We start from the raw sequence: 27,996 nt of genomic DNA, 5'->3' as shown, positions 1-27,996 counted from the left end.
AGAACACCAAATGCCCTACAATTTGCGACCAAAACCGCGTTGATTTTATAAAACGCAGCTGAGTATTAAGAAGTTAAAAAAAAAGTAATTTAATTTATGTGTATTTTAAATGGGAAATCTTGGAAATCAAATGGAAAGTACTTAGGATTGGAATGAAGAGCTCAAACTTGGCAGGAATTTTTGTTTTAGCATAAAAAACAATATTTTGCTTGATTACCAGCAAAAAAATACTTTCGCCGGAAACAAAGCACCCTAATATATATATATATATATGTATATATATATATATATATATATACAATATAACGCGCCTTTTCATCACGATAGCGCCCGCAATTCTTAACGAATCTTAATGAAGTTTTATACACTTATTTATTGGACGATTACCTTGATCAAGTTCGAAGATGAGCCCAATCGGTCGATTAGTTTGAACGTTGTGGGTGTTTGAAATTTTTTTTGATTTTCATAGAAATGAATTTTCTGGTTTTATCCTAAAGCTACTTTTGAACCGAAAATGATAACTCAATTCTGTAACAAGTATCTTAAAATTTGAACGATCAGCTTGAATTTTCACTGTGATACTTGATTTTTTGAAAGCATCTTTTCTAACAATTGGATAATATCGAAAATTTCACAAAAAATGAAAAAAAATTACTTTTGCAGCTTAGTCTTCCAATAATTTCTAATTGATAAGGCATACCTCATTTCCTTTAAATTCATATTTAAGCTTACAAAATAAGTATTAATTACACTATTGTAGCTTTATTGTATTTACATAAGAAATCTACTTTTTCATTCCGGGTAAGGCCGGATGGCTCTTTTTTTTACTGTAATCTCATATTTCATTTCATCAAATACATCATTTTTGACAGAAATATTTCTATAGTAAGCATAAAACCCTAAATTCTTTTATTCAAATTTCCCTATGAACTTGTTTCAATTTTCATGTTTTTAAATCAATCGAAATTCAGTAGACTCAAGAGCGGATAGGCCAAGTACGCAGTGTATTTCGGAAGAAAACACGATTTTTATCAGTGTACCAATATGTTTAAGTATAGTTAAAAGCGGGCGCCTTGAAGAAGTGATTTTCTTGACTCTGGTTACTATCTCGTTCGCAGCGATTAATCAACAGCTATTGGGGACCGTTCTAGGTAAGGCCTTGGTGAAGACTGTGGACAGGTCAGCCATCGTGGTGCTCTCGGTAAGGAAAGAATACCCGAAAGGATTCTCCAGAATAGAGATGGTCCGCTATAACCACTAACGATTCACAAGGTAGTGCCCCGGTCGCAGGTGAACCGGGATCAGACGCAGAAAGACCTTGTGATAGACAGTTAAAGGTAAGGAATTATAAAGCGACCCAGTTGCGTCAGAGTATTGACAACATGCGAGATACAATAGCAATTGAATCTGTGTACATACCGAAGTAACCCAGGTTGTAATTTACTTAGACCTGAGTTTGGCGGTCGAGAGCTGGTAGTCTATAGCAGGATATCACGATCACACCAGTGTGGGGTGAGCCGAAGCGGATGAAAGATGATGACGAGTTGCTGAGTACCTTGGATGCTGCGTACGTGTTCCTTGATGGCTCTTGATGGTAATGAATGCTCGCTAAACTGGGACTAATTGTAACTGAACGATTGTAACTTTCACTGTGTTTAAGGAAAAAACTGAGTGAACTGATATTTGTAAATTGCTGTGAAGCTGGTCAGGAAAGTTTACAGGCTCGGAAACACTCGATGTGCTCGATGCAAGAGGTCAGAGAATGACTGGTAACAACGGCAGCAAGTTAATGCAGAGCTCCAATATGCTAGAAAAATAAGGTTTGAAAAACTGATTTGGAAGTTTCTCGATTTTTCCACTTTCCCAAGAGCGTGAGAAGGTCCTGTAAAATTGTTTACAACAAAAATTACATGTATAAAAAAGAGGAATGAAATCTGGCGACCAAATGTTCGCGTAGTAGAGCTGCGTATGCAGGTGAAAGGCTCGCGCTGTGAACAGAAAGGATCAAATTTTTATGGCCCCGAACCCAGGACGGTCATAAAAGTAGGTACTCAAGCGATGCTGCGAGTAGCATAGAGCCAAAATATTTAGTTTGAGAGAAAGAATTATATTTTACAATATTTTATTTTATTTTTCAAAATCCACATGTATTAAGTTTTTAATATATATTAATTAATTATTTATTTAATATAGCAACTTTCAACTGGCGGGTTTTTGTCTCATGACTCTCAAACAATCGAGATAAACAAAAATGACTAGGGTACATTACTTGTTGGAAAGTGAATGCTCTACAAAAAAGTCTGTTTGAAATTTTCCGTCAGATGAACTGTTTTCTTATGATTATGTATTGAACATTGGTACAATTTTACAATTTGATTATTCAACTTTGAAATTTCGTAATTATCGCAAAAATCAGTTTCCGAATGAAAGCCGATGAATATTTTCAAAGAAAATTAAATGCTCTACATAAAATATTGATAATTTTATTTTTAAGCTTTGATTATAAATTATTCCGCGTTTGTATACGAATGTGTGTGTGTGTGTGCGTGTGTGTGTGTGTGACCGGCCCCCTGGGTCTACCATTATCCAAATTTTTTCTATCATTTTTGTGTAATAATCAAATGATTTATATCGTGGCCAAGTAAAAATTTTCATTTGGGTAATAACGCCCATGCTAATAAATACAAATGTATATGCATACATACATACACATTTGAACATACATTCATAAGCTTTTGAACTGATTGAATTTCTTGGGCTTTCTCAAAAATAAACCTGTTATGACTCACATTTTTTTAAATTGTGACGCGAGAACCTTTACAATTTCTGAATGAAATATACCTAAAAATAAAAAAAAATAAAATAAACAAAACATAATGACTTATAAGAGTTATTTTACAAGGTGATACAAGATGCCCTCGGAAAATTTTTTTTCCCTCTCTATTAATTCTTCTCTACACCCGCAACTCGTCAATGTACGTATTCATTATTCGATGATATTTCTCAGTTGCCCTTCCGCAACGCCTCCTTCTTAGCCCCCTAAAACCTTAACAATCTTCATTACAACCCTTGGTGTCCTTTCTCATGTCATTTTAGTACTGTACGCCACCCCTTTGCTTTCGATAATACTCAGCCTAATATTTAATAATATTTTTGTCTTTAATTATTATAAAAAACAATATTTTTAACTTCCCGCTAAGGAAATTATTAATTTTCAAAAATTCGGGAAGTTATTGGTTTCACCCCGATTTTCGAAAATCGAGTTTTCATCAGATGTCGACGTTTTGAGGTCCTAGGAAGCTATTCTGACTATTTTCAGAAGGATGTTCGAGTGTGTGTGTGTGTGTGTGTGTGTGTGTGTGTGTGTGTGTGTGTGTGTGTGTGTGTGTGTGTGTGTATGTGTGTATGGATGTAAGCTTTTAAAATCTTTTTAATGAACTAACCGATTAACATGTTTGAGGTGGCAATCAAAAGAGTTTGTTGGCCGTCAACATTTCTGAAAATTTGAAATCGATCGATCAAACAGACTTTAAGATATGGAAGAAAAACAAGAAAAAAAAATTTTTCAATATCAATAAATAATATACATAATTTGATGAACCAAAATTTTAATCAATTATCAAAATTCATAAATCATTTATATGAATGCTATCTCAACTTTTCTGAACTCACAACAATTCTCTGGTAATTTTAGATATTCATTGTATAAACAAATTTTATTTAAAAAAAAAAAAAATAAAACAACTTTTTGGCATATTAATTTTACTACTTGTAAAATAAGTATCAAGTAACACATTGTCATGTAATTCACGCTTATTCATATACTATCATCTGACTCTACCTTATTACAATTAGCATCCTTATACATCTAATTAGGTTGATTATTCTCGAAAGACGTTAGTATGCTACCTGAGCTTCTTCCTACTATCCTTCTTGTTTAATATAACTCACATCCTTTCTTTATGACCGTATATACGATATCTGAGATTATTATTTACTACTTTATACAATAATTATTCACAATACGCAATAATTTTGCCATATTCATACACATTATACTATGTCTAAAAAATCGGTTTTTTTTTTTTTCTAAAAAGTGTACGGGGAATATTGTTTAAGATGACGAAAAATAAATGCTGTTGGAGTTTCAGCCCTTCATAATAATATTATCTAGGGATGTACTCGAGCCGAGACAAGATAAGGTTAGAACAATCTTGTCTCGATCTTGACATTTTCCTTCTTGTCTTGATCTCGAGCTCAAAATGTAAGTCTCGTATTGATTTCGAAAATCAGTCAATTCATTATACCGTCTTGTCTTGTCTGGTCAAGACCTTGTCTTGGTCTTGAATTGCTCTGAATTTTTTGTACATTCATTTGAAATAGTTCACACAATAATATTTCATCGGTTTGTAGTTTATGATTGGGATAATTTTTAAAAATATCTTGAATTTGTTATTTAATTTTTTCTGAAGGCAGATTATTTTTTTCATATTTTCTAACTATATTTTTGATAAGCTATAACATATTAAATATAGTTTATAAGTGATAAATTAAATCACTAATATTCATAATAAGTCTTTTTCTCCAATATATAACAATCTTTTTCAATTCTTGAGCAAGTCTGCTCTCAAGATCGATAGGTGCTAGTGTCTTTTTCTACGCATGGGTCTTGCTGCAGATATTTGTGACCCTGACCAGATGTAAATTGCAAGCCTACTGCAAGCCTCACAAAAAAAATTCGTGCCAGATTATAACTTGATTCTGGAGGAAGACTATAGTTGAAAATAGTTGCGCATGGTTTGCTCGAGATCTGCACAAGGCTCAAAATTAACTTTGGGCCTTGAGCAGATTTTGAGCAAGCCATGCGTAAATACATTCTGTAAGTTACTGGTGCAAGACATGTGTCATACACTGTTTCATTGCACGCGTTCAAGATATCTTTAATATTCTTGCGTACGATACCACGAGCAAGACATACACAAATCTTGACATAGGTTATTTGATACACGATCTTGCGAAAGAAACACGAGCAGAAAAAGACACTAGCAGCTACCGGTCTTACTCAAGATATTTATCCCAGAATCTTGCTCAAACACGTGTCACTAGAGGTGCACCTCTCATATATCGTAAGATCAATATTCTGATTTATTTAATACAAAAAATTTAAAAATCAAAACTAAAAGATTCATTTAATATTACCTAAGAGAATATACAAATTTAAATAAATATTAGATAGATAGTTACATGTATAAGTACTGTCACTATCATCGTCACTATTTGATTCTTCTCTTTTTTTTTGTTTCATTCCAATCATATTTATTACAAATTATTTTGTAAAAGTAATTGCCAAGTATGTTGACTTCCAATCAATTCTATTTAAAGTAAAATTAAGGACAATATAGTGACTCTTTTAAGTGCTAGAAACTAATTGTATAATATTCCAAATATATATGAATTTAATAGTATACATAGAAATATTTTCATACTAACATACTCAGACACTTTATATCTATAGAAATATAAATAATCGTATTAAGTTTAAGTTTTATTTCTACTTTAAATTCAAATATTTCAGAAAAATCAACAGACCCAAATTAACTGTTCAATTATATTCATGTATAAACATAAAATCTTGATAAAACCATCCCACATATATTCATTGCATTGTATTGATTCTTGTCACGACATTGCAAAACTTTTGATGGCGTTGGTCTTGATATTGCAATCTACAGTATCGTCTTGGTCTCGTCTTGATAAGCTGAGACGAGATCAAGACAAGATCAATACAATCTCGATCTTGAGTGCAGCCATATCATGAACAACCCCCTCATTGCAATTTTTGATTTCCTATTACAATAACACAAGACAAGATTTTATTAAAGTTTGAAATTTCACTACTCATCGGGAAATCAGTGCATCAAAGAAAATGAATGATTTTTTTTTTTAATAATTTATTGCACTACAAAAGGTCTGATATTATTTTTCGACGAATTCAATTTTTTAGAAATTCTTGAAAGTCAAAGTGTAATCCATAGCAAATTTTAGTATCGTTTGACTATTCAAGCGAAACCATCAAACTTACTTAAAAATGTTAGAAGACGTTCATTGTGAATCATCTAATTCCCATAATTTATTTTTCACAAAGTTTTCAAAATTCCTGAAAGCTACTTATTTTCTCGCCTACAAATGACAATTTATTCCAGTAAATTATATTTAATAAATACTTTTTTTTATGAATTTATTTTTTTTTTTACTCAAACTATTTACAGGCTCATCGCAACATATATATATATATATATATATATATATATATATATATATATATATATATATATATACATTTATATATATATATATATATACATGTATAAATATATTGAGACAAATCGCTTTTTCTCTTTGCGATTTAAACCAGCAGCCACCAAAATTCGCGGGTTGAACCCTGGCTTAGGCTGGCCTCTAACAATATTTGATTTTACTTGGACAGAGCAGTGGGCTGGGGTTCTTGCAAAGCAAAGACCCGCACTTATTCAAACACGGTGACGTATGTAAAACTCACTAACTTACCTCACAGCTTATTACTTATCAATAGATTTCTTATTGTTGATAGAATTATCAATTCTAACTTAATCAATAATACTTTTAATGAACTACTTAATAATTCTTACCAGTAACATAGGACACAAATAGGATGAACAGTGATAGACAGAGTAAAGGGAATTCATTAGAAAAGTACAGGTTTATTGCCAATTATAATAAGGATCAAGTACTTGGGATAAACATCTCCGCAAAACACAATACACGAATTTGTCCTGGTTTATATCGCTGGAGATTCAATAATTATCTACGTGTACAACGTAATTACAGCACTCTGAACTTACTATTTGACTTTAATACTATTCATAATGCGAGTATACCGCCGGTAACGTACAGAAATATTCAATTTACTTAAACTAACTTTATTTATAATAATTAATGCGAAACAATAAAATAATATCGCAAGTAGAATTTCCAGACTATTAACAGAATATATTGTAACTTAATTAATGTAGAATAATTATCGCAATTCGATAATAAGAGAAAAATACGTCTAAACGCTAATTGATCCCGGATCGAAGTCATTGACCGATAAATTTTGGGTGTAGGACTAGCCTCGGGACCCTATTCCCACTTCCCCCATACGGTCATGCGTCAACGTGAAAATTAGTCATGTGACCATGGCACTATGACTTGTGTAGTTTTAGACGGCAACAGGACGGGAAAAAATGGGAACGGCAAGGCTGAGGATGACGAAGACAATTCACATTATCTCAATATATATATATATATATATATATATATATATTAACATGATGAAAAATTCGACATTGACCCGTGGTTTGAATTTTTCTGACATAATCAATAGTTACCGGATGAGCAATTTCTAGTGACATCTAGAATCAAAAATGTCGACTTCGACCGAGCTAACGATCCAACGCATGGATTGTGACGAGAAATCTGGGAGAGACTTTGTACTGAACGGCCGCGTTGGTACTTTGGAGCAATTCGACTCCGACCAAACGACCAATTTCGATTCCGATTTTTGAACAATTCGATTGTTGATCAACAATTAATTAAAGTGACCGACATATAAATTCCGCGTGAGCAATCACCCGACGACTGTGAATAAGCCGAAGCCTCCGCACGAGAACTGAGCAAGTGTACTACCGACTGATTTTGTAAATTGAACAAGTGAAACGCGTTTTGGGTAAATGATAATTGATTTAATAATTAATTACGCGCAATAATTATGTGATAGTGAAATTACGCGGAACTGAAATAAATATTATTTTATTTTATTTTATTACATTCGAGTATTTCTGAGGATTGCGGATTATCTCTTTCTTCTTCGTTGCGGCAGCCGAGTCTTGCCATGTGAAATACTTTGACGTCACCGGTCGAGTATTTCATTAAGAACTACATCGTGTGGGTTCGTGAAATTAAATACGTGTATTTCAATTTCTTCAAACGACTGTGTTGTTTTTCCCGAGCAATGAACTGACCTTGTTACGATCAATGACGATTTTTTTTATTTATAATTTTGTTTATATTGAATCAAGCCAACAATGGCATTTCGATTTTTTTTGTAACCGATAATTTGTGTGAAACCGATCAATTATTTTGTTTATGTAATACATGACTCATTTTGGTGTTACTTCTGATCAATCATTTATCGTAATCTTAAGTGCCTGACCTTTCCCCGATCGGCCACCCTGAGCCGACAATTTTGATAATCGTTTAGTTGGTGATTATATATATATATATATATATATATATATATTGTGACGTTATTTTTCGTATAGGGGGCAAATCAAAGTGAACGTCACAAGCACCAACTGATTTTATTGTATTTACGAGCATGGTAACTCAAGACTTAGAATTTGATACAGATTTTCGATTTAAGTTATAGTTTAACAATTTAATATGAAGTAACGTTTAGCTACAGTTATGGGTTTTGTTAAGAGAAAATTAAAGTAAAGAATTAGAATCAGAATTATGGTAATTGAATATGGAATATGGCTTGAGATTAAAGTTTAAAATAATGATAAAGTTTGAGTTTTAGTTTACAGTTTTGGAATTTCGAGTATGTGGAGAAGTCAGTGTTACTGTGAAGCGGAACTTGAATTAGTCACCCAGTATCATCTGATGATAGAGCCTAGTTCTATCCCTATGAGACTTCTTGGTAGATTGCAGAGGTCTAGCTGAAATGCTAGCGCTCCAGTATATAAGGAATCTGATGGATGCAGATTGGGATCAGTTTTGGAGTTTTGGTTTGTCAGACGTCAACAGTAATTTTGTGACCGTTGCTGTTCTGGAAGCCGTTTGGTTATTTTTAATTGTTTTGTCTGACAGACCTCAGAGGACAAGCTATGACCACTTGTACCGCTGAGGGAGTCATAGGTCACTTAGTTTTAAGTTTTACGATCCCAGCTGAAGTGTGTTCCAGGAGAGCAACTACCAAGGATATCCATACTCAGAGTCAGGTTTAGTGAGTACGTTTGGTGAGGTATAAACCTCCAGTTACCGATAGAGTAGAGTTTGGAAATTGATTTATGGATTTAGAATATAGAGGTCAGTTATAGATAATGATAAGATTTAGTTTGAGGTTTTGGATTCTGGTTATTGAGAAAAAAAAAAGACGAAGGGAGACTTTCGAAGAGTACGGACGTGAGAATTTGGCTCTGGTCACTCGAAGCGAGCAGACGTGTCCAGTAATGGCGTTACAGCATTATGGCATTGCGGAAAGCTACAGATAAAGATAATTATTACAGGAGTATTATTTAAAACAGTGTTAGACGTTACTCGATATTTGATTCATCAGTAATCAGGTATGAACTAATGATTATAATTATTAATAATTAATTGAGTTAGAGTCAGAGGCTTGAGATATCATACTACTGTTTTAATTAAAGAAGGATTTAAGAACTGAGAGGATTATGAAAGTATTGTTACAGCTCAGAGTCATGTTCACGATTTATTTTCAATATTATTTTAAAAAATAATCATAAGAAATATGTTTGATTATTAAACCAATTGTCGTCTAATTAACGTCAATATGAGACCCATGTACGTTAGTTTAACTTGCATTTTTAAAGAAAACCTTCTAGGGTATTGATTTTATTTCTTGTTCTAGTTTACTGAATATTAGTTGATTGTTATTTAGCTCTAGTAATTAATTTATTTATTTATAATGTATCGTTACGCATCATCTATATGTCAATCTTCTTTTTGTCAAGATTAAAATTTATTATTATTAGATTCAGTATTTTGTTATAAAATGAAATTATTTCTATGATGCTACAGTATTTTTGTTGATTGTTAAATAGATGTTATGTCCAATTAATTTTTTTTTATTATTTAAATTTATTTTATCTCAACAAATAAATTTACGAAACTCCTCTTTACAAAAGCACGCGAAAACGCAGCGTCAGTTTTACCACCATTTATGCGTATAAAAGTAGCACGACGATTTTTGCAATAACGATTGACGAATAAATAAAAACTTGTCGTCATTTTCCACCAATGACAACAATTTAATTACTCCCATCAAACATCAATCAAAAGTTTTCAAATAACCTGAGCACCATGGCTCAGGGCCTTAGTTGTTGATCAAATTTTCAGATCTCGAGTCCTACGGTCCGCGTAAACGGCGTCGATAGCCCGTAATCTTATAGCAAAAATCTGTCCTAGAAAAAGCAATAAGTAACCGTCCTTAATAAAAAGTACTAGGCCGATATTTTCATATCGTGTAGCGGCATTATTTTGTTATTTACAATTATTATAAAAGTCAGTCCGGCTCGATCGAATAGTGACACAAAAAGCAAGTGTAATTATTTTCCGATCTCGGGTCGAGATAATCGGCGCATAGAAAGCCATAAGGCTAAATAAGGACGCATATATTAAAAATAATTAAAAATAATAATAATCAATTAAATGATTTTACATCTTTTATAAGTGAAATCCATTGTAACAATTATAGTGAATAAGTGCTGTAATTGAAAAGTTGAATAAAAAGACAAAAGATCACAATCTTAACTTAGTGAGTTCATTTGAAAATAGCACATAAGACTCTATCCTACAACCCCAGCAGCGTCCATTTAACCAAATCCATCCGGAGGAGGCCAAGTGAGCTGCAAAGTTCTGAAGGGATAAAAGCCTGCCGTGTTAGAAGAAAGAATCAGCTAAAGGTAAGTGAGAGACAATATTAAAATCTTTGCTCTCTGTTGATCGAGTAATAAATGCAACGTAACCAAGCTCAAAGGCGTTTGGGTTAACACTCTTCGAAAAACCCACAATAAATAATAAATATAGGAAGTTAAAATCTTCCTCGTATTCTTTATTGTCCGCAACCTCCAAATCGCTCGTTAAATTTTTCTATCGCTACCAAAGGGAGAAATCCCGGATAATTAATTTAAATCGAAGCGGGGTACATAACACAGAGAATCGAGATTATTGTCGTTAAATAAAAACTGCACATTCGCTAATAATCTATAGAAATTTGGAATGATGTAATCCGGACCACTCCCTCTCTCCATAAACCAACACACTGAGCGACACCATGGCATTCCGTAACTCTGTTTTTAGTTTTCCAGTCTCTGTTTTGTTTTTGCTATAAATTCTGAGTATTTTGTTAAGTTTTAGCTTTAGTTTTTATTTATGCGTGGTTTCGAGATAATTCCACAGATCAAAAATTTATCTAATTTTCATGATTTACTGGTTTGGTGATTTAAGTGATAAAAATTACCTGGTACCCTATTCGTATTGAGACTGGAGGCAGAAGATAGAGAACGAAGTTGTAGCGCAAAATTAAGCGTATTAACGTATGCATAGATTTTGTGTTATAATATATATATATATATATATATATATATATATATATATATATATATATATATATTGAGACAATGTAAATTGTCTTCGTCGTCCTCAGCCTTGCGGTTCCCATTTTTTCCCGCCTTCTTGCCGTCTGAAACTATACAAGTCATAGTGCCGTGGTCACATGACTAATTTTCACGTCGACGCATGACCGTAAGGGTGAAGTGGGGACAGAGTTCAGAGGCAAGTCCCAGACCCTCAATCATGAGTCAATGACTTCGATCTTGGATCTAGTAGCGTTTAGTTCTACTTAAATTTCTGAATTAATTGTTAGCTGGCAATTTATTTGCATTATATAAATTTATTTTTAGTTATTCTTATTATTATACTTTATATTTAACTGGCAACTCTGCTTGCGATTTCATTATAGATTATATCTTATTATTTGAGTATAAAATATATTTAATTTATTAAGTTGATTATTACGTTACCGCTGATACATCTGTAGTATCAGCGTATTAATTATAACACATAAAATCAATGCGATAACTAACGATTTCCACGTTGCTATCCATTGTTATTCGGACCACATCTATTGTATTCTTCGAAAATATTGATTGTAAGTAATTGAAATTATTATAACTGGCAATAAACTTGCATACTTTCCTTTCTACCTACTATCTTTTATTCATATTCTAAAATACTGGTAAAATTATGTAATAAGATACAATACCTATTGATTAAGCTGCATAGGATAATTGAAGTAATTCTAAGAAATAATTTATAAATAATAAGCCGTGAGGTAGGTTAATGAATTTTCATATACGTTGTCGAGTTTGAATAAGTGCGGGTCCTTGCTTTGCAAGAACCCTAGCCCATCGCTCTGTCCCAATAAAATGAAAATTTGTTAGAGGCCAGCCTAAGCCAGGTTTCAACCCGCGAATTCTGGTGCCTGCTGGTAAAAATCGCGAAAAGAAAAGCGATTTGTCTCAACTGGCGCTCGAACAGGGACTTTGCAGTAATCCAAACGGGCAACTGAAAATTCTATTGATTTTTCTAACGGCTTTGCAGCAAAAATTTTATACTATTTTCAATAATAATTTCAAAAATTTTACCAGTATTAACAATATCATTTTTTTACATTCATCGCTTCATTCCATTTTCTCACTTATCATCCGCATCAAAATTTTATAAAATATTTAATTGCTTTTTCAATTTATTTATTCTAATTATTATCTATTTATTATAAATTATTTATTTAAAAAATTTATTTATCATTGTAATATTGTGTGCCGGTGTCGTTCCCATAAATATTTCGTTATACTTTGACCTTGAGCGTATACTAGCTATACGCGTCGTAACCCGAGACGCAAGCAACGCAAGCAAACGGACAGCAGTTCGCCATGCCTGGCTTACCTGGGCGTGAACCGTACGCGCACTCAGTGGTCCCACCACCAACTCATACGCTACCAGTGCATACGAATGCCCAGCCGACACTCTCGTACACATATATACATCCACCTAGCAATAATAGTGCACTCGCACTCACAAATACATACACACAAGCTTCATCAGTACTAGCATACCCACATGCTCAGCCGTCAACCTGGCATAATACTTATACAGTTGCAGCGGGGAATTCGAATATGAGTGGGTCTAACTCTATGCGGTTGTATGATCTCAGTCGTTTTGTTAAATCTTGGAATATCTCATTTCCGTCTCATGATCGATCTTCTCCCATTGACGCCAGAAAATATTAATAAAAAATCGAACAGCGGATGGTCAGCAATGATATTTCTTTTGAAAATTTCCATGCAGTGGTAACCAACACACTTCGCGGTGACGTACTCGAGTGGTACTACCAAAACGAAGGTTTATTTCACAGCTGGGTGGCCTTCAAAGAATTTTTTAAGATCTGGCAGGTTCAGCAAACAGATGAGTCGGTGCTGCAAGGGATATATTCGGCCAAACAAAGCAGCGACGAGACAGGAGTTGCATTTATTCATCGGTTGCAAAGCGAATTTGCAAAATTAGAAGATCCGTTATCGCAAGCGAAGCTAATTCGAATAATAACTTCGCGATTTAATTGTCAGTTTTTACAAAAATTTTCGGATACCACTATTATGACTTACGCTGAATTATATACGCGGGTCAGCGCCTGGCAGTCAACAGCTGATGCGCTGAACCCTCATTTTAAAATTCGTAAAGAAAATAACAATAGAATCGAAACTCGTAGCCAATTAAATTCTATCAAAAGTACGGAAATAGATCAATTTAATAGTATAGAGACTTTACATCCTTCTACCGTATCATACAACAATAATTTCGCAAATAATAATTTTAATAGAAATAATAATCTTAATAGAAACAATAATTTTAAAAGAAATAATAATTTTAACAATAATAAAAATTTTCATAATTCTAAATACACTCAAAATCCAACACAGTCAAATCCGGCTAGTACAAATGTAGATTTTGAGTCTTCTACTTTATTAAATAATTTCGAGTCTATGATGAAAACTATTCTAGAAAAATTAGATCAAAATACGGTAAATACGTCACCGGGAAACGTAACTCCTATTAATCCAACTCCAGTATCATCGAATAATAATGCAACGAAAACTCCTGTCTGCGGTCGTTGCGGAAAAATTGGTCACGCTGCCGAAGTTTGCTGTGGACCAGTAACCGACGAATTGCGTATTAAAGCAGGATTACCTCTTCGTCCGCGTCCTCCTACTCCAAAAAACGCGTAAGCGCCCTGGTAGACACTAATCACAATACCAGGGCTCCTGTACCAAATAACAATTCGGACAAGCCTATTGTAAATATTGAGGATAAATCAAATATGCTCAAATTAAATCCTGATGCTTCTGAATTTGTCATCAGTCGTGGAAAATTCTTTCTAAACTATCCCATAGCTGCTGATACTCCAAAATTGGTTGGTAATGTTTCGGAGAATCCTGATGCTGATTTAATGGATTTTTCAACTCCTCTCGATCAAATTGCTGACAGGTTGGTGAGTGAAGATTCCAGTTGGGAGACAAGTTCAGAAGCTTCTCAACAAATTCGAAATAATAAAAGAACAAAATTTAAAAATCCTGTAAAAATTCTAAAATCCAAAATCAAAAATTCTATAAATCCGTCGCGTAATTCTAAAAATAAAGTTAATAAAAATCGATTAAAATCTCCAATTAAAAACTCACTACTAGACCTTGAAATAAACGAACGGCAACGACCAGCGGTCACAAAGTTTGAAAACAGCTCGGAGATATATGGTACTCCTCTCTGTGATCTAAGGGTGGATACTAGTCCTTTATATGACTCAGAGATTGATGAGTATCGATCCAATTCGAGTGAAGACATTGCTTACGCTCCAAAATTCACCATTCAAATGAATTCGGACAATAAACAGAGTACATTACTGCCAATGCTCAGTAATGATAATTAACTCAGCCATATGACCTCTTCAGCCAGTCTTAAAGCTCCGTCAACAGTAAGTCGCATGATTGCCAATATATTTATCGGTAAATATGAGCTCGAAGCATTATTGGACAGTGGGAGTGAGCGCAGTTATATTTCTGACATTGCGTATGAACAAATCAAAGAATATCAACTGCAAGACCTTACACCTGACCCCACTAGTACCCATTGAGTAACTATGGCTAACTCCAAGTCCACGCAAACCCGTAGTGGAGCCCCATTAAAAATTCAACTCGATGGTCATGCTATTATCACTTGGTTAAGTGTTTTATCTGAATTGTCTACTCCAGTAATTCTTGGTCTTGATTTCTAGCAACTAGCAGATATCCAAGTAAATTCCAAGGAGAGTACTTGGAAATTAAATACCAGTAACGTCACTCATACATTTTTCTCTCGGTCCGGATTTATAAATCAAGCATCATTAAATGTACTGTCGTCAGCTGAACGCGTCGATCTGGAAAAATTTCTAGCCAACGAATTTGAGAAAAATAAACAAGTCCAGTTGGGTTTAACTCATTTAGTTCAACATCGTATCGAATTGACAGATGATACTCCAATACGCACTAAACCATACCGTAAAAGTCCACCAGTAATGAAAGCGATGCACGATAAAGTCGATGAATTACTCGCGAAGGGTTATATTCAGCCTTCAAATAGTGCTTGGGCATGTTCGCCAGTAATGGTACCCAAGAAGAACAATACTTGGCGCATGTGCATCGATTACCGGCCATTAAATAAAGTCACGAAAAAATCTGCTTATTCACTACCAATTATGCATCGTATTTTGTCAAGCCTTCAAGGTGCTAAAGTAATTTCGGTACTTGATGTCAGTGATGCCTTCCATCATATTTTAGTTGAACCAAATAGCCGTCAGTACACAGCATTTTGTGTAGATGGACGAGGGTTATTTAAATGGATTCGGATGCCATTTGGTCTCACAAATGCACCAAGCACGTACCAAGAAGTTTCCGATATAGTGCGACGAAAAATTATTGAGTCATTAAAAACCCAGTTTTCACATACTGAAGCAGAAAATAAAATTTTCGCCTATCTCGACGACTGGATAATAATTAGTGATGATTTACAAGAGCATAAAATTCTTCTTTAAGCTGTTTTTGAAGGATTCCGTGAGGCTGGAATAAAAATGAACGAAGAAAAGAGCCATCTTGGATGCTCTGAAGTTCATTTTTTAGGCTTCATCATTAATGAAGATGGCTTGAAACCCGACCCAGCTCGATTGGAGCCAATTGCAAATTATAACGATCTACAAACCGTAAGGAACTGCGAAGATTTAATGGATTAGTCAACTGGTACCATAAACATCTTAAAAATGTTGCACAAGTTCAAGGTCCTCTGAATAAATTGACCAGTACTCGAGTTCCATGGGAATGAACAGATGTCGAAGAAAAGGCTTTTGAGGAAACTACACGAGCTCTGTTAAAAGCCGCAACATTGTCATTGCCACGTCCAGATTTATCTTATCGTCTATATACCGATGCTAGCAACACTGGGTTAGGTTCTGTTTTAACTCAGTATGATGCAGAACTCGATCGGAAAAATTTAATTATCTGTCTGAGTCGACCGTTAAATAAAGCAGAAATGCATTACACGATAACAGAAAAAGAATGTCTTGCTGTAGTGTGGTCCTTACGAAAATTACGCGGCTACATCGAAGGTTTACCAGTCACAGTCTACACTGATCATTCCGCATTAAAATGGCTCCACTCGCTAAAAGATCCTGCAGGTAGATTAGCTAGGTGGGCAATTGAAATTTCCGCTTATGACATAGAAATTGTTCATTATCGGGGTACACAAAACGAAGCTCCAGACGCACTTTCGCGTCGATATGAAGAACCAGAGACTGCTGATTTAACTGTTTCCGATTCTAATCCATCACCACTGTGTGTTATTGCTCAAAATTCTGCTTGGTATGATGAGAAAGTCCGAGTTGTCCAAAAATATCCGGAGAATTATCGTGAATGGAAATATAAAAACGATAAGTTGTATTTTTACCGTCCATTAGCTGTCAAGGAAAACTTGGTGAATTAAATCCTTGGAAAGTCGTCCTAACTGACTCAGAAATTCGTCCAGCGATCGAGAAAGCACACTGTGAAGTTCAATCGGGTCATCTTGGGATTAACAAAACTTATCAACGGATACGAGATCATTTTTACTGGCCAGGAATGTTCAAAGACGTCTCATCTTACGTTTCTGGTTGTGAGACTTGTATAATGACCAAAAATGATCAGACAAAACCGCAAGGATATATCGGAACGAGACCACCAACTCAACCTTGGTCTATTATCTCGATTGACACAATTGGCCCATACACCCGCTCAACTATGGGGAATCAATATGCTCTGGTTATTGAAGATCTTTATACGCGCTACCTTGATATCTTTCCTCTGAAACAACAATCGGGAGAAATCATAAAACATCACCTGATGACCGTATTTAATCACTGGGGCCCTCCTTGCCAAATTATTTCTGATAACGGTAAAGAATTCATAAACAAAGATATGATTAATTTAATTAGTCAATTTAATATCAAATTTACACCTACTCCTATCGGTCACCCCTGCGCAAATCCCGTTGAACGCTGCGATCGTACAATTAAACCTATGATTGTCTTGTTCACAAGTAAAAATCAGAAAGATTGGGATGAACATCTCGATGATTTAAAATTCGCGTATAATACCTCGGTACACACTGCTTTAGGCGTCTCTCCATTCTATCTAAATCACGGACGTGACGCACGATTAATTAATGACACAGATCCTCTTGAAAATCTAGACGTATCTGACGTTATCGTTTGGCAAGCCCGAATGGACCGTGCAGTTGAACTGAGACATTTTGTTGAGTAAAATATGTTGAAAGCTCGGGAACGCACGCGGAAACAACACGAACAAAAACTTTCCGATGTTCCCATAGATTTAAAAATCGGTGATCAAGTTTATTACTTAAATAAAAAATTAAGTAAGAAAGTTGATGGTTATAATGCTAAATTAGCACCAAAATATTCGGGACCTGCGATTGTCTCTAAGATTTTGAGTCCTTTAGTAGTTGAATTACAGGATAATGCCGGTAACGATATTGGCACATACTATTACCATGATTTAAGAATTCCTAGACGGTCTCGAAGACGTAACTGATTATTCTCAATATATTTCAGATCATTCATCATGAAAGTCAAAATACATGGGAAATCAGGATCAGATACTGAAGCCTCATCTCATGAGTCCGAGGCCGAGGTGTCTGATACTGAAGTAACATCCATCCATGCAGTCATACCATCATCTGAATCATTATCACTCTCATCTAACACTGCATCAACATTCACCTCTGAATCACCCCCTGCTACTGAGAAGACAACAGCAACTTCGTCACCGGCGGCTCCTGTAATCGCAACAACCGTCGCAGCATCACCAACATGGTCTACTGGGTCAGCGACATCAACCGGAGCCCAATTCGCGTTGCCGCCATGGCAAACGACGACTGGTCTTGACTTTGGTCGTCCATCGTCTGCACTATACGTGTCGAGTCCAACTGCAACACCAACATCAGCAATGTTCGAGACTCTAACTAAATTCTTGAAGGATGAATTTAGTAAGCTGCATGCTCGCATTGACCGGGCCATCAGTCACCGTCCTGCTGTCACGTCAATACCATCGGGGACATCAAGATTTGACATCCAGTGGATGGGACGCATCGACGAGAAGTTAGAAGATCTGCAAATCGTCGTTCAAACCAACACCGACGAAGTCGCAGAACTCAGAACGCAAGTAGAATCTCTAAAAATGCCTCCAGTCACTCTGCAACCAGAGTCAAATCTTACAGCAAACCTCACGGTACTTGATCAGTTAACTAAGCAAGTCCAGCAAAGCCAGAAAATGATCGCAGACATTCAATTGCCAAGCCCCGAAGAATTTGCTAAGAAATTCCAGGCGATCAATTCGCAAACGCAACTGACCGTTACTGAAATCAGCTGTCAGACAATAACGACCTCAGCCACAACCTCTACTCCAGTCAAAGTAGAGTATGACATCGGTATTCCGCCAAACAACAAATCGGTGTTGCCATTACTGGCTCAACAAGCTTCCGCTTGCGGTCCGAATCCAGGACTCAAGATTCGCGATGGCGCATACCAACGTCCACCGCCGGAAAATGCCAGATTTCCACCATCATCACTGCTAGTCAGGCGAATGGCTCGCCAAGAGCTATCTGAAAAAGAAGTTTCGACACTACGAGCTTCGGGAGCTATTCCGAAGGACATCAAAACCAAGATCCAGATGGTAACTTTTGCTAATTCGTTACCGTATTCGCAGACAGCTCCAGCGCCAAGGTATGAGGTTCCATTGCAACCTACAGATGCCTACAAACAATTCTTGTCTGGCTTACCACCTGCTTCAGCATCAAACTCCATCGCAGCTGCAACAGATCCAACACCACAAGTTGTGATCCATAACGGTGTTCACTTTCTGGATTACACAACCTTCTGCAAGGCAATCGAGAAAATCTGCGTCACTGTCAAGCCTCGGATATGTTATACAGAATTGAGAGAATCATGGACACAGACGGTAACGACCCAAGCTCAGTCGTTGTTTATCTCCAATGCGTGTCAAAATTGTCGGCAACGAGACCACAAAATTGCCGAATGTCAATTACCATGGCGACCTGACATGTGCCACGTATGCTATCAAGACCAAGTGACGACGGCAACGTGCTTCCGTCCACACGACAAAAATTACAAGGACTACATTCGGGGACGTGGTCAAGGCTGTGGCATTCCAAGCCAATTATTTGACCCACACTGCAACTTTTGTAATCGCAGATACCCGGGGTACAAAAATTGGATATCAACGAAGTACACTCCGGAGGACATTGAGCGCTTCCATCGTAGTCACTTGCGCACTACCAAGAAACTGGAATAAATTACCTTACGTTACCGATTTAGATTGTAAATCTAAATAAAAACATACACATAATCTCACATTCATATCATTAATTCATTTTATTATTGTTGCCAATTGTAATAATTATCAATTACAGCTTCAAGTCCAGTAGCAGTTGGTAGCAGAAAAAAAATTACTATACTTTCCTTACAGCCTAGAGGCTGTGGGAAACAAATATTTAAAATTATCTTTTTATTTCTATTGTATATTTTATTTTTTTTTTAGTTCGTAAGTTGTAAAGATTTCCGGATCCAGATCGAGGTCCCAGGATCGAGGTGGACTCGAGATTAGAGTGGCTAGACTTGGAATTGAATTCACAATACTCCTAACGGCTTGCGATCGTTCTCAAAATTATTTTTTTTTACTGGCAATCTACTTGCACTACTGGCGATTAAGTCGCAAAATTTTTGAAACTAGCGATCTGGCGAGAATTTTTCAATTGCAAATCTTTTTTTTACTGGCAATTAACTTGCAATTTTAGGTGATTTATTCGCACCGCTATAAATAATTTAATGTAAATATTTTTTGTTTATAATTATTGTATAATTATCACCGGCAATCTACTTGCATATCTGGCGATCTACTCGCAATACTTTTAGACAACCTAGACGAAAGGTCAAAAGGGTAACCTTAGCTTGGTAGGGGGGATTGAGATAATGTAAATTGTCTTCGTCGTCCTCAGCCTTGCGGTTCCCATTTTTTCCCGCCTTCTTGCCGTCTGAAACTATACAAGTCATAGTGCCGTGGTCACATGACTAATTTTCACGTCGACGCATGACCGTAAGGGTGAAGTGGGGACAGAGTTCAGAGGCAAGTCCCAGACCCTCAATCATGAGTCAATGACTTCGATCTTGGATCTAGTAGCGTTTAGTTCTACTTAAATTTCTGAATTAATTGTTAGCTGGCAATTTATTTGCATTATATAAATTTATTTTTAGTTATTCTTATTATTATACTTTATATTTAACTGGCAACTCTGCTTGCGATTTCATTATAGATTATATCTTATTATTTGAGTATAAAATATATTTAATTTATTAAGTTGATTATTACGTTACCGCTGATACATCTGTAGTATCAGCGTATTAATTATAACACATAAAATCAATGCGATAACTAACGATTTCCACGTTGCTATCCATTGTTATTCGGACCACATCTATTGTATTCTTCGAAAATATTGATTGTAAGTAATTGAAATTATTATAACTGGCAATAAACTTGCATACTTTCCTTTCTACCTACTATCTTTTATTCATATTCTAAAATACTGGTAAAATTATGTAATAAGATACAATACCTATTGATTAAGCTGCATAGGATAATTGAAGTAATTCTAAGAAATAATTTATAAATAATAAGCCGTGACGTAGGTTAATGAATTTTCATATACGTTGTCGAGTTTGAATAAGTGCGGGTCCTTGCTTTGCAAGAACCCTAGCCCATCGCTCTGTCCCAATAAAATAAAATTTGTTAGAGGCCAGCCTAAGCCAGGTTTCAACCCGCGAATTCTGGTGCCTGCTGGTAAAAATCGCGAAAAGAAAAGCGATTTGTCTTAATATATATATTATAACTCCGAGGAGAAAATGGGGCCCTACGCGTTTAGGGACCCATTTTGCCCCCAAATCATGCGAGGCACTCAAAATTTTAGAGGGCCTATTTTGCCATCAGGAACCCATTTCGCCCCCCCCCTTTTCCCTACTAAACTTCGAGAGTCAGGACAAATTGTTTAATTTCAAAAATTGTAGGGCATAAAATTTCCTACAGAATTGTTACCTACATTTTTATACATTATCAATAGTTTGAGCAATAAATGAGATTTAGTGCTATTTTTACGAAATTTTAATCTAAGAAGCGATTTATGTAGAAATATAATCGAGTTACGGACTCGACTCAAAGGACCTTTTTTGTCGCAAATTTAGTCCTCTATAGAAGTCCGTCAAAATCCAAAAAAAAAAAATTACAATACGGTAAGTGAAAGGAAAGTTATAAAAATTATTTTTCATTTTTATTGAAATAAGAAAAAATAAAAAAAAAATGGATTAGCAACGGGTTAAAATCGGAATCAAAAGCTGCCATGTCGGTCAAAATTATTGTTTTTTAACGTCCACGAGATTTGCAGGTGGGATTTAAGGGGGGAGGGGTTCGGGCTAAATCGTGAAAAAAAAACGCTTTTTTCATGAATTTTTTTTTTGCGTATAAATTGAAGTACTTCATTAAAACCTTATGAACATTATTGAGTTTATATTCAACAACATTAGGTAATTTTTTTAGGTAATAGTATTCGCAAACAAGCCGGTGATGGAACTTTCCCCGGAACGTCATTAAAAAAACATGATTTGCGGTAAGCAGTGTATCTCAGCTGGAAGTTATCTCAAAAAAAAAAAAAAAAAAAAAAAAAAAACCACCAAAATTCAATCAAAGAATTATTAAAATCTCCCCCCAACGTTCCCTGATAAGTTTTTTTTTAATTTTTTCATTTTTTGTGGTCATTTTAAATAAAAACATCCATTTTTTTATAAAAATTTACGTCATTTTGAGCGTGGGTACCCCCTTCATGTAAAAAAAAAATTCTAAAACTCAACGTTGGGGGGAGGTTTTTTTGTACGTAGTGTTTAGACTCGCGGTTGGTTTACCGTAAGCGATTGTTGTTACGTGCAAAACTTGCAATAAGTTTTGCACCAAAAAATATACTCAAGGTTTAAGTGAACTAGTATTTTTATTTATGCGACTGTGCGCGGTGATGATTTCGAGAGTAACTGGTCTTACAAAAGTTTACAATATTTTTAGATAACTTGACCCAGGGCGTGGGTCATTACAATATTTAGTAGTGAGAATAGGGAAAAAGGAAGTAGGATAAGTTGTCAACGAATGTCAAGTAGGTCAGGTGACCAGAAGGAGGAGCAATTAACAATGGACAGTTTTGGGAGGGTTTGTAGGCGGTGAGAGAGGCCAGGTGCAAGGTTTAACGTCATTGGTTCCAACGGCATACCTGAGGATAATTGAGGCAACGGCATGTCTGGACCCTAATAGTAATGTTTACCAAACTTAGAAGTACGTCTACTGAATTTTGTAATAATATGCAGGCTACAACAAAGGAAACAAAAACCCAGAATATTGCTAAGAGATTACAAAAAAAAAGATGTCTAAATGTACACTTTATGACTATATGAGGATGAGCGGGAATACCCATCTGTTTTGCTATAAATATTTGAAAACTTTCTAAAATATAATACTTTAATGACTGGGAAAATTCAGTTATTTGGTGACAACTTAATATAATTTTTAAGCCTAAGATTGCAATAAACAAATAAGCAACTTAAAACTTAAGTAAACAATGAAATTTAAGTGTACATTTAAAACATGCGTTTTAAACAAATCAATTTAAAATCTAAAGTCTAAACAAAATAATTATCTCAAAATATAATAAAAAATATTTAAATTAAAATATATCAAATTATTATTGCGCGACTGAACATGCCGCCCCCCTTAAACGGTCTGGTTCAATCAAATGGGGTGAAGTCCTCATCTTCTTCATCTATGGGAAGAGGGCAGAGCTTCTTGACACATCGCTGGTATTCGCCGGTTTTGTTTTTGAGTCTTACTACTCTTAGAATTCCATTCTGGCTACAGTAATGACGCGTCCTAGAGCCCATTTTGAAGGAGGCAAATTCTCCTCAAAAATGAGCACTAATGATCCGACCTTGAGATTATGTGGCTGTGAACGAGATCTGCTGAATTTGATAAGTTGCTGCAGATACTCCTTATGCCAGCGTGTCCAGAAGTGCTGCTTAAGCTGCTGAGCATGCTGCCAGGCTGATAAACGATTAGCTGGGGTTTCCGACAAGTCAATCTCTGGAAAAGAAGTCAATGGGCTACCAATAAGGAAATAGACAGAAGACAGTGGGAGAAGATCGTTGGGATCAGAGGACATAGGTGATATGGGTCGAGAATTGAGTATTGCCTCTATTTCAATAATATATGTCTCTAATTGCTAAAAAGTAAACAAGACATCACCTACGGTACGGGCGAGGTGATGTTTAAATGATTTGACTGCAGCCTCCCAAATCCCTCCAAAATGAGGAGACCTGGGAGGAAAAAAATGCCAAGAGATTTTCTTTTCATTACAGAAATTTAATATAGTGTTCCGATGCGCTTCAGAATTAAACATATAATAGAGCTCGTTTAGCTCGTTTTTAGCTCCAACAAAATTAGTGGCATTGTCGGAGTGAATTTCTAGGGATTTTCCCCTTCTCGCAAAAAGGCGCTTCAAGCTTGCAATAAAAGCCTCCGTTGTGAGGTCGCTGACAAGTTTTAAGTGCACAGCCTTCGTGCACATGCATATATATACCGCTACATAAACCTTTATGCGACCGCGGTTTCGATGACGTTTTTCTTTTATATAAAAAGGACCACAATAGTCCACACCAACGCGGAGAAAGGGCCTCGAAGAGGTCACACGTTGAGCAGGTAGAATTCCCATACGATGATCCAAAAGACGTGGCTTAGCACGGTAACAGGGCACACATTTGTGAATTACGCTCCTCGTGGTACTCCGGCCGTTCAAAGACCAATATACCTGGCGTACAGAATGTAGAGTCGAATGTATTCCGGCATGCTTAAGCCTTATGTGTTCTGTTCGTAGAATTATCCTTGTAATGTGATGCTAGCTCGGCAATAAAATAGGATGGCGCTGGTCTGAGGCTATAGAAGCATGTGCGATCCTGCCTCCAACACGCAGGATACCACAGTCATCTAAAATTGGGTTCAATGGAATTAATTTACTAGTAGCAGGAAGCTGTTCACCTCTTCTTATTAATTCGATATCTTTTTTAAATGATGATAATTGGACCATTTTCATAATTAAATTATGAGCTTGTGAAAGTCCATCGGTGCCTAATGGACCCTATTCGCGCTGCTTATTTAATTTGGCGTTGTGAATAAAACGCATTATGTATGCAATAACTCTCTGTAGCTTGCTGGACGAGCTATATCTTTCAATAAATTATTCTCTTTAAATTCAATTTTCATGCAAGCAATTCTGGGAATTATCGGCTTCAGCTCAGGAATGTCAATAGAAGTGAGATCTCTGTTAGGCCATAATGAGCTTTTCTGCAGTAGCCAAGATGGACCCTCAAACCAAATGGAGCTTGTCATGAATTCCGATGGAAGTTGGCCACGCGATATAAGATCTGCGGGATTGTCCTGAGAAGAAACATGACGCCAGTAGCAAGACGCTGCAACTTCTTGTATTTCTGCTACACGATTAGATACAAAAGTTTTCAGACGGTTAGCTGGAGTATTTATCCAATGCAATACGATCGTGGAGTCAGACCAAAGACATGACTCATTAATTTCTTTCAATATAGTTGGCTTTACAATACGATAAAGTCGAGCAAGTAATAGCGAAGCACAGAGCGCTAATCTGGGCAATGTTAGAGGCTTGACAGGTGCGATGCGCGATTTAGAACAAATTAGGCGTATATGGACTCGTCCATGAATGTCAGTCGAGCGCAAACATAAACAGGCGCCATAGGCCTTCTCACTGGCATCGCAGAATCCGTGCAGTTGCACATTAACAGCATTGGGTATTGTCACTCCTCGGTGAAAACGTAATTTTTCAATCACTGATAGCTGGTCCTGATACGCAGACCACGATGAATGAATTTCAATCGGGATTGATTCGTCCCAATCAACACCAGCCTTCCACAGTAGTTGGATGAGAATTTTGGCGTACACAATAATGGGACCAAGAAGTCCAAGAGGATCAAAAAGTTTAGCTATTTGAGACAAAATAGTTCTTTTAGTTATGTCCTCACGAGGCGTAATATTTACTGAATAAAAGAAGTAATCCTTGCGGGAATTCCACCGGATACCCAAAGCTTTAATGGATGCATCAGGATCCAACGACATATGGGTGCTATCAGGGTGCTCCTGATTCTTGATAAGCATTGAGGGGTGGTTTGATGCCCATTTTCTTAGGCAAAATCCACCTTTCTTTAACATCGCAATGAGCTCATCACGTAATATGATTGTTTCGGAAATTGTATCCGCACCTGAGAGCAAATCATCCACGTAAAAGTCTCTGCGCAGCACTTGAGCTGCAGTGGGATAATTCTTTTCCTCATCCTCAGCTAACTTAAATAAAGTTTTGATAGCTAAGTAAGAAGCACTAGTAGTGCCGTATGTTGCTGTATTAAGCACATATGTCCGAATAGGTTCAGTTGAATTTGCGCGATACAGAATTTTCTGATATTGGGCATCGTCGTAATTAACACGAACTTGCCGATACATTTTCTCAGCGTCCGCAGTAAGCACATAAGTATGGGAACGAAAACGCTTGAGAATAATAAATAAATCATCTTGTAAATTAGGTCCAACCATGAGAGTATCGTTTAAAGAAATCCCGGTAGAAGTTCGAGCAGAACCATCAAAAACAACTCGAACTTTTGTAGTAACGCTGTCCTCCTTTAGAACAGCATGATGAGGAAGGAAAAATCCTTGATCCTTGGCTTCTTGATCATCTGCAAGTGACATATGTCCTAAAGATGTATACTCATTCAAAAATGCAACACAATCATCTTGAATGTCAGGCTTCTGCTGAAACTTCCGCTCCAATGAATAAAAACGTCTTAACGCAGACGAGTAAGATTCACTCAAAGCAGATTTTTTATTATTGAACGGCAGTCTGACTTCATATATTCCATCAGCATTTCTCTTGGTATAGCGAGAATAATGTTCTTCACAAGCCTTTTTTTCTGGTGACAGGACCGCAGCGGCGTCAAGTTCTTCAAGCTCCCAAAAACGAGTTAAAATTACGTCTGGAGGGCCTGACTGAACAGTCATATGACAAAATACACTTGCAACCTGAGGAAATTGATTGAGCTCACCGGCAACAATCCAACCCAATTGTGTTTTTTGCAACACCGCCTCAGGGTGGTTTTTAATGATATTTGCCCTACGCTGAACAATTTATAAAATAATTTGATTCCAATCAAGGCATCCACCTTGGAAGGTTTGAAGAAATCAGGATCTGCCAGTTGTATATTTTTAAGTAAATCGAGCACAGCCTGAATAATAGAAATAGAAGGCATAGTTTGGCTGATTTGAGGTACAATGAAAAAATCAGCTGTTTTTTCATACTTGCTGACACGAGAACGCAATGTAACATGTGCAGAGAATTTGACATAAGTAGAAGTATTATCAATGCCTGTGACAAAAGTATTTGTAGGTTTTTTAACTAAATTTAAAAAATTTGCAACGTCCTCAGTTATGAAATGAGCCTGAGAACCCGCATCCAAAAATACACGACAAGGTTTACTTTTACCTTGACTATTAACTAGGTCAACGATAGCAGTGGCTAATACCGCTTTTGATGATGATTGAGCATGCATGCTCGTAGTACTTGTGGTAAAATGTGACGACACTTGATTTCCATTAGGTTGACCAGAAGGATCATTACCTTTTTCAAAGTGCAAAAGCGTATGGTGCTTTTGCTTACAATTACGGCACGGTGGAGACGTACATTTGAACGATCGGTGGTTCTTTTTTAAACAATCAGTACATCAACCACCATTTCTTGATGCTTCGAAACGAGCATAAGGAGTTAAGGCAGCGAACTTGTTGCAAGTGTATACTTGATGATTTTCATTACAGTATACACACCGCTGCTCATGCGTGGCAGCCATGAATGATTGCTGCGGTTTATTATTATTATTATAATGCCGAGAACTCTGCTTTTCTTGTGCAGGTTTCGAAGCTGAAGTCTGCGCTCTAACACCTTCTAATTGAGCGCGTCGCTTAAGAAACTCTATAAAATTTTTAATAGTAGAGCGACTTGCACCAGTACTGAGATCCTCCCACCGTTCACGGGCGGAAGAGTTAAGCTTTTCACGAAGAATAACGATTAATATGGAGTCCCATGAATCTATGGGCTCCTTCAAGGCCTTGAGAGCACGTAAGTGCTTCTGTAAGGTATTCAGGAAAGATCGCACTGGTAATTCCTTAGATAAGGAAGGCATATCTATAATGGCTTTAATATGACAATCCCCTATGTAATTACGATCATCATATCTTTCTTTTAAAAGTTCCCATCGATAAGTGTAAATAAATCTCTAATTTATTTATTGACAAAAACAATGTAATTTTTAATTGTTTAAAAATCCTCACGCCTAAACCAGACCCATTTTAGTTCATTCGCTCATTTTTC

At 36.1% G+C, this 27,996-nt stretch overlaps 2 protein-coding genes across 3 annotated transcripts in view; both read right to left on the bottom strand.

Annotated features, from left to right (window-relative positions):
• LOC103569156 (venom metalloproteinase 2) overlaps positions 1-27,996 on the bottom strand; it is a 79,623-nt gene that overhangs the window by 26,563 nt on the left and 25,064 nt on the right. The gene's annotated exons all lie outside the window — the stretch shown is intronic.
• On the bottom strand, positions 24,738-27,808 carry LOC103569151 (uncharacterized). The gene is made up of 4 exons (XM_008546287.1): positions 27,425-27,808; positions 27,115-27,331; positions 26,795-26,997; positions 24,738-26,750 (listed from the first exon to the last, which is right to left on the bottom strand). Exons 1-4 carry the CDS (start codon positions 27,806-27,808, stop codon positions 24,738-24,740), a joined length of 2,817 nt encoding a protein of 938 aa, XP_008544509.1.

Source organism: Microplitis demolitor, chromosome 10 (genome assembly GCF_026212275.2).
Source record: "Microplitis demolitor isolate Queensland-Clemson2020A chromosome 10, iyMicDemo2.1a, whole genome shotgun sequence".
In the NCBI taxonomy this organism is placed as follows: Eukaryota; Metazoa; Arthropoda; class Insecta; order Hymenoptera; family Braconidae; genus Microplitis; species Microplitis demolitor.
This window is presented reverse-complemented; position numbering and strand designations above follow the sequence as displayed.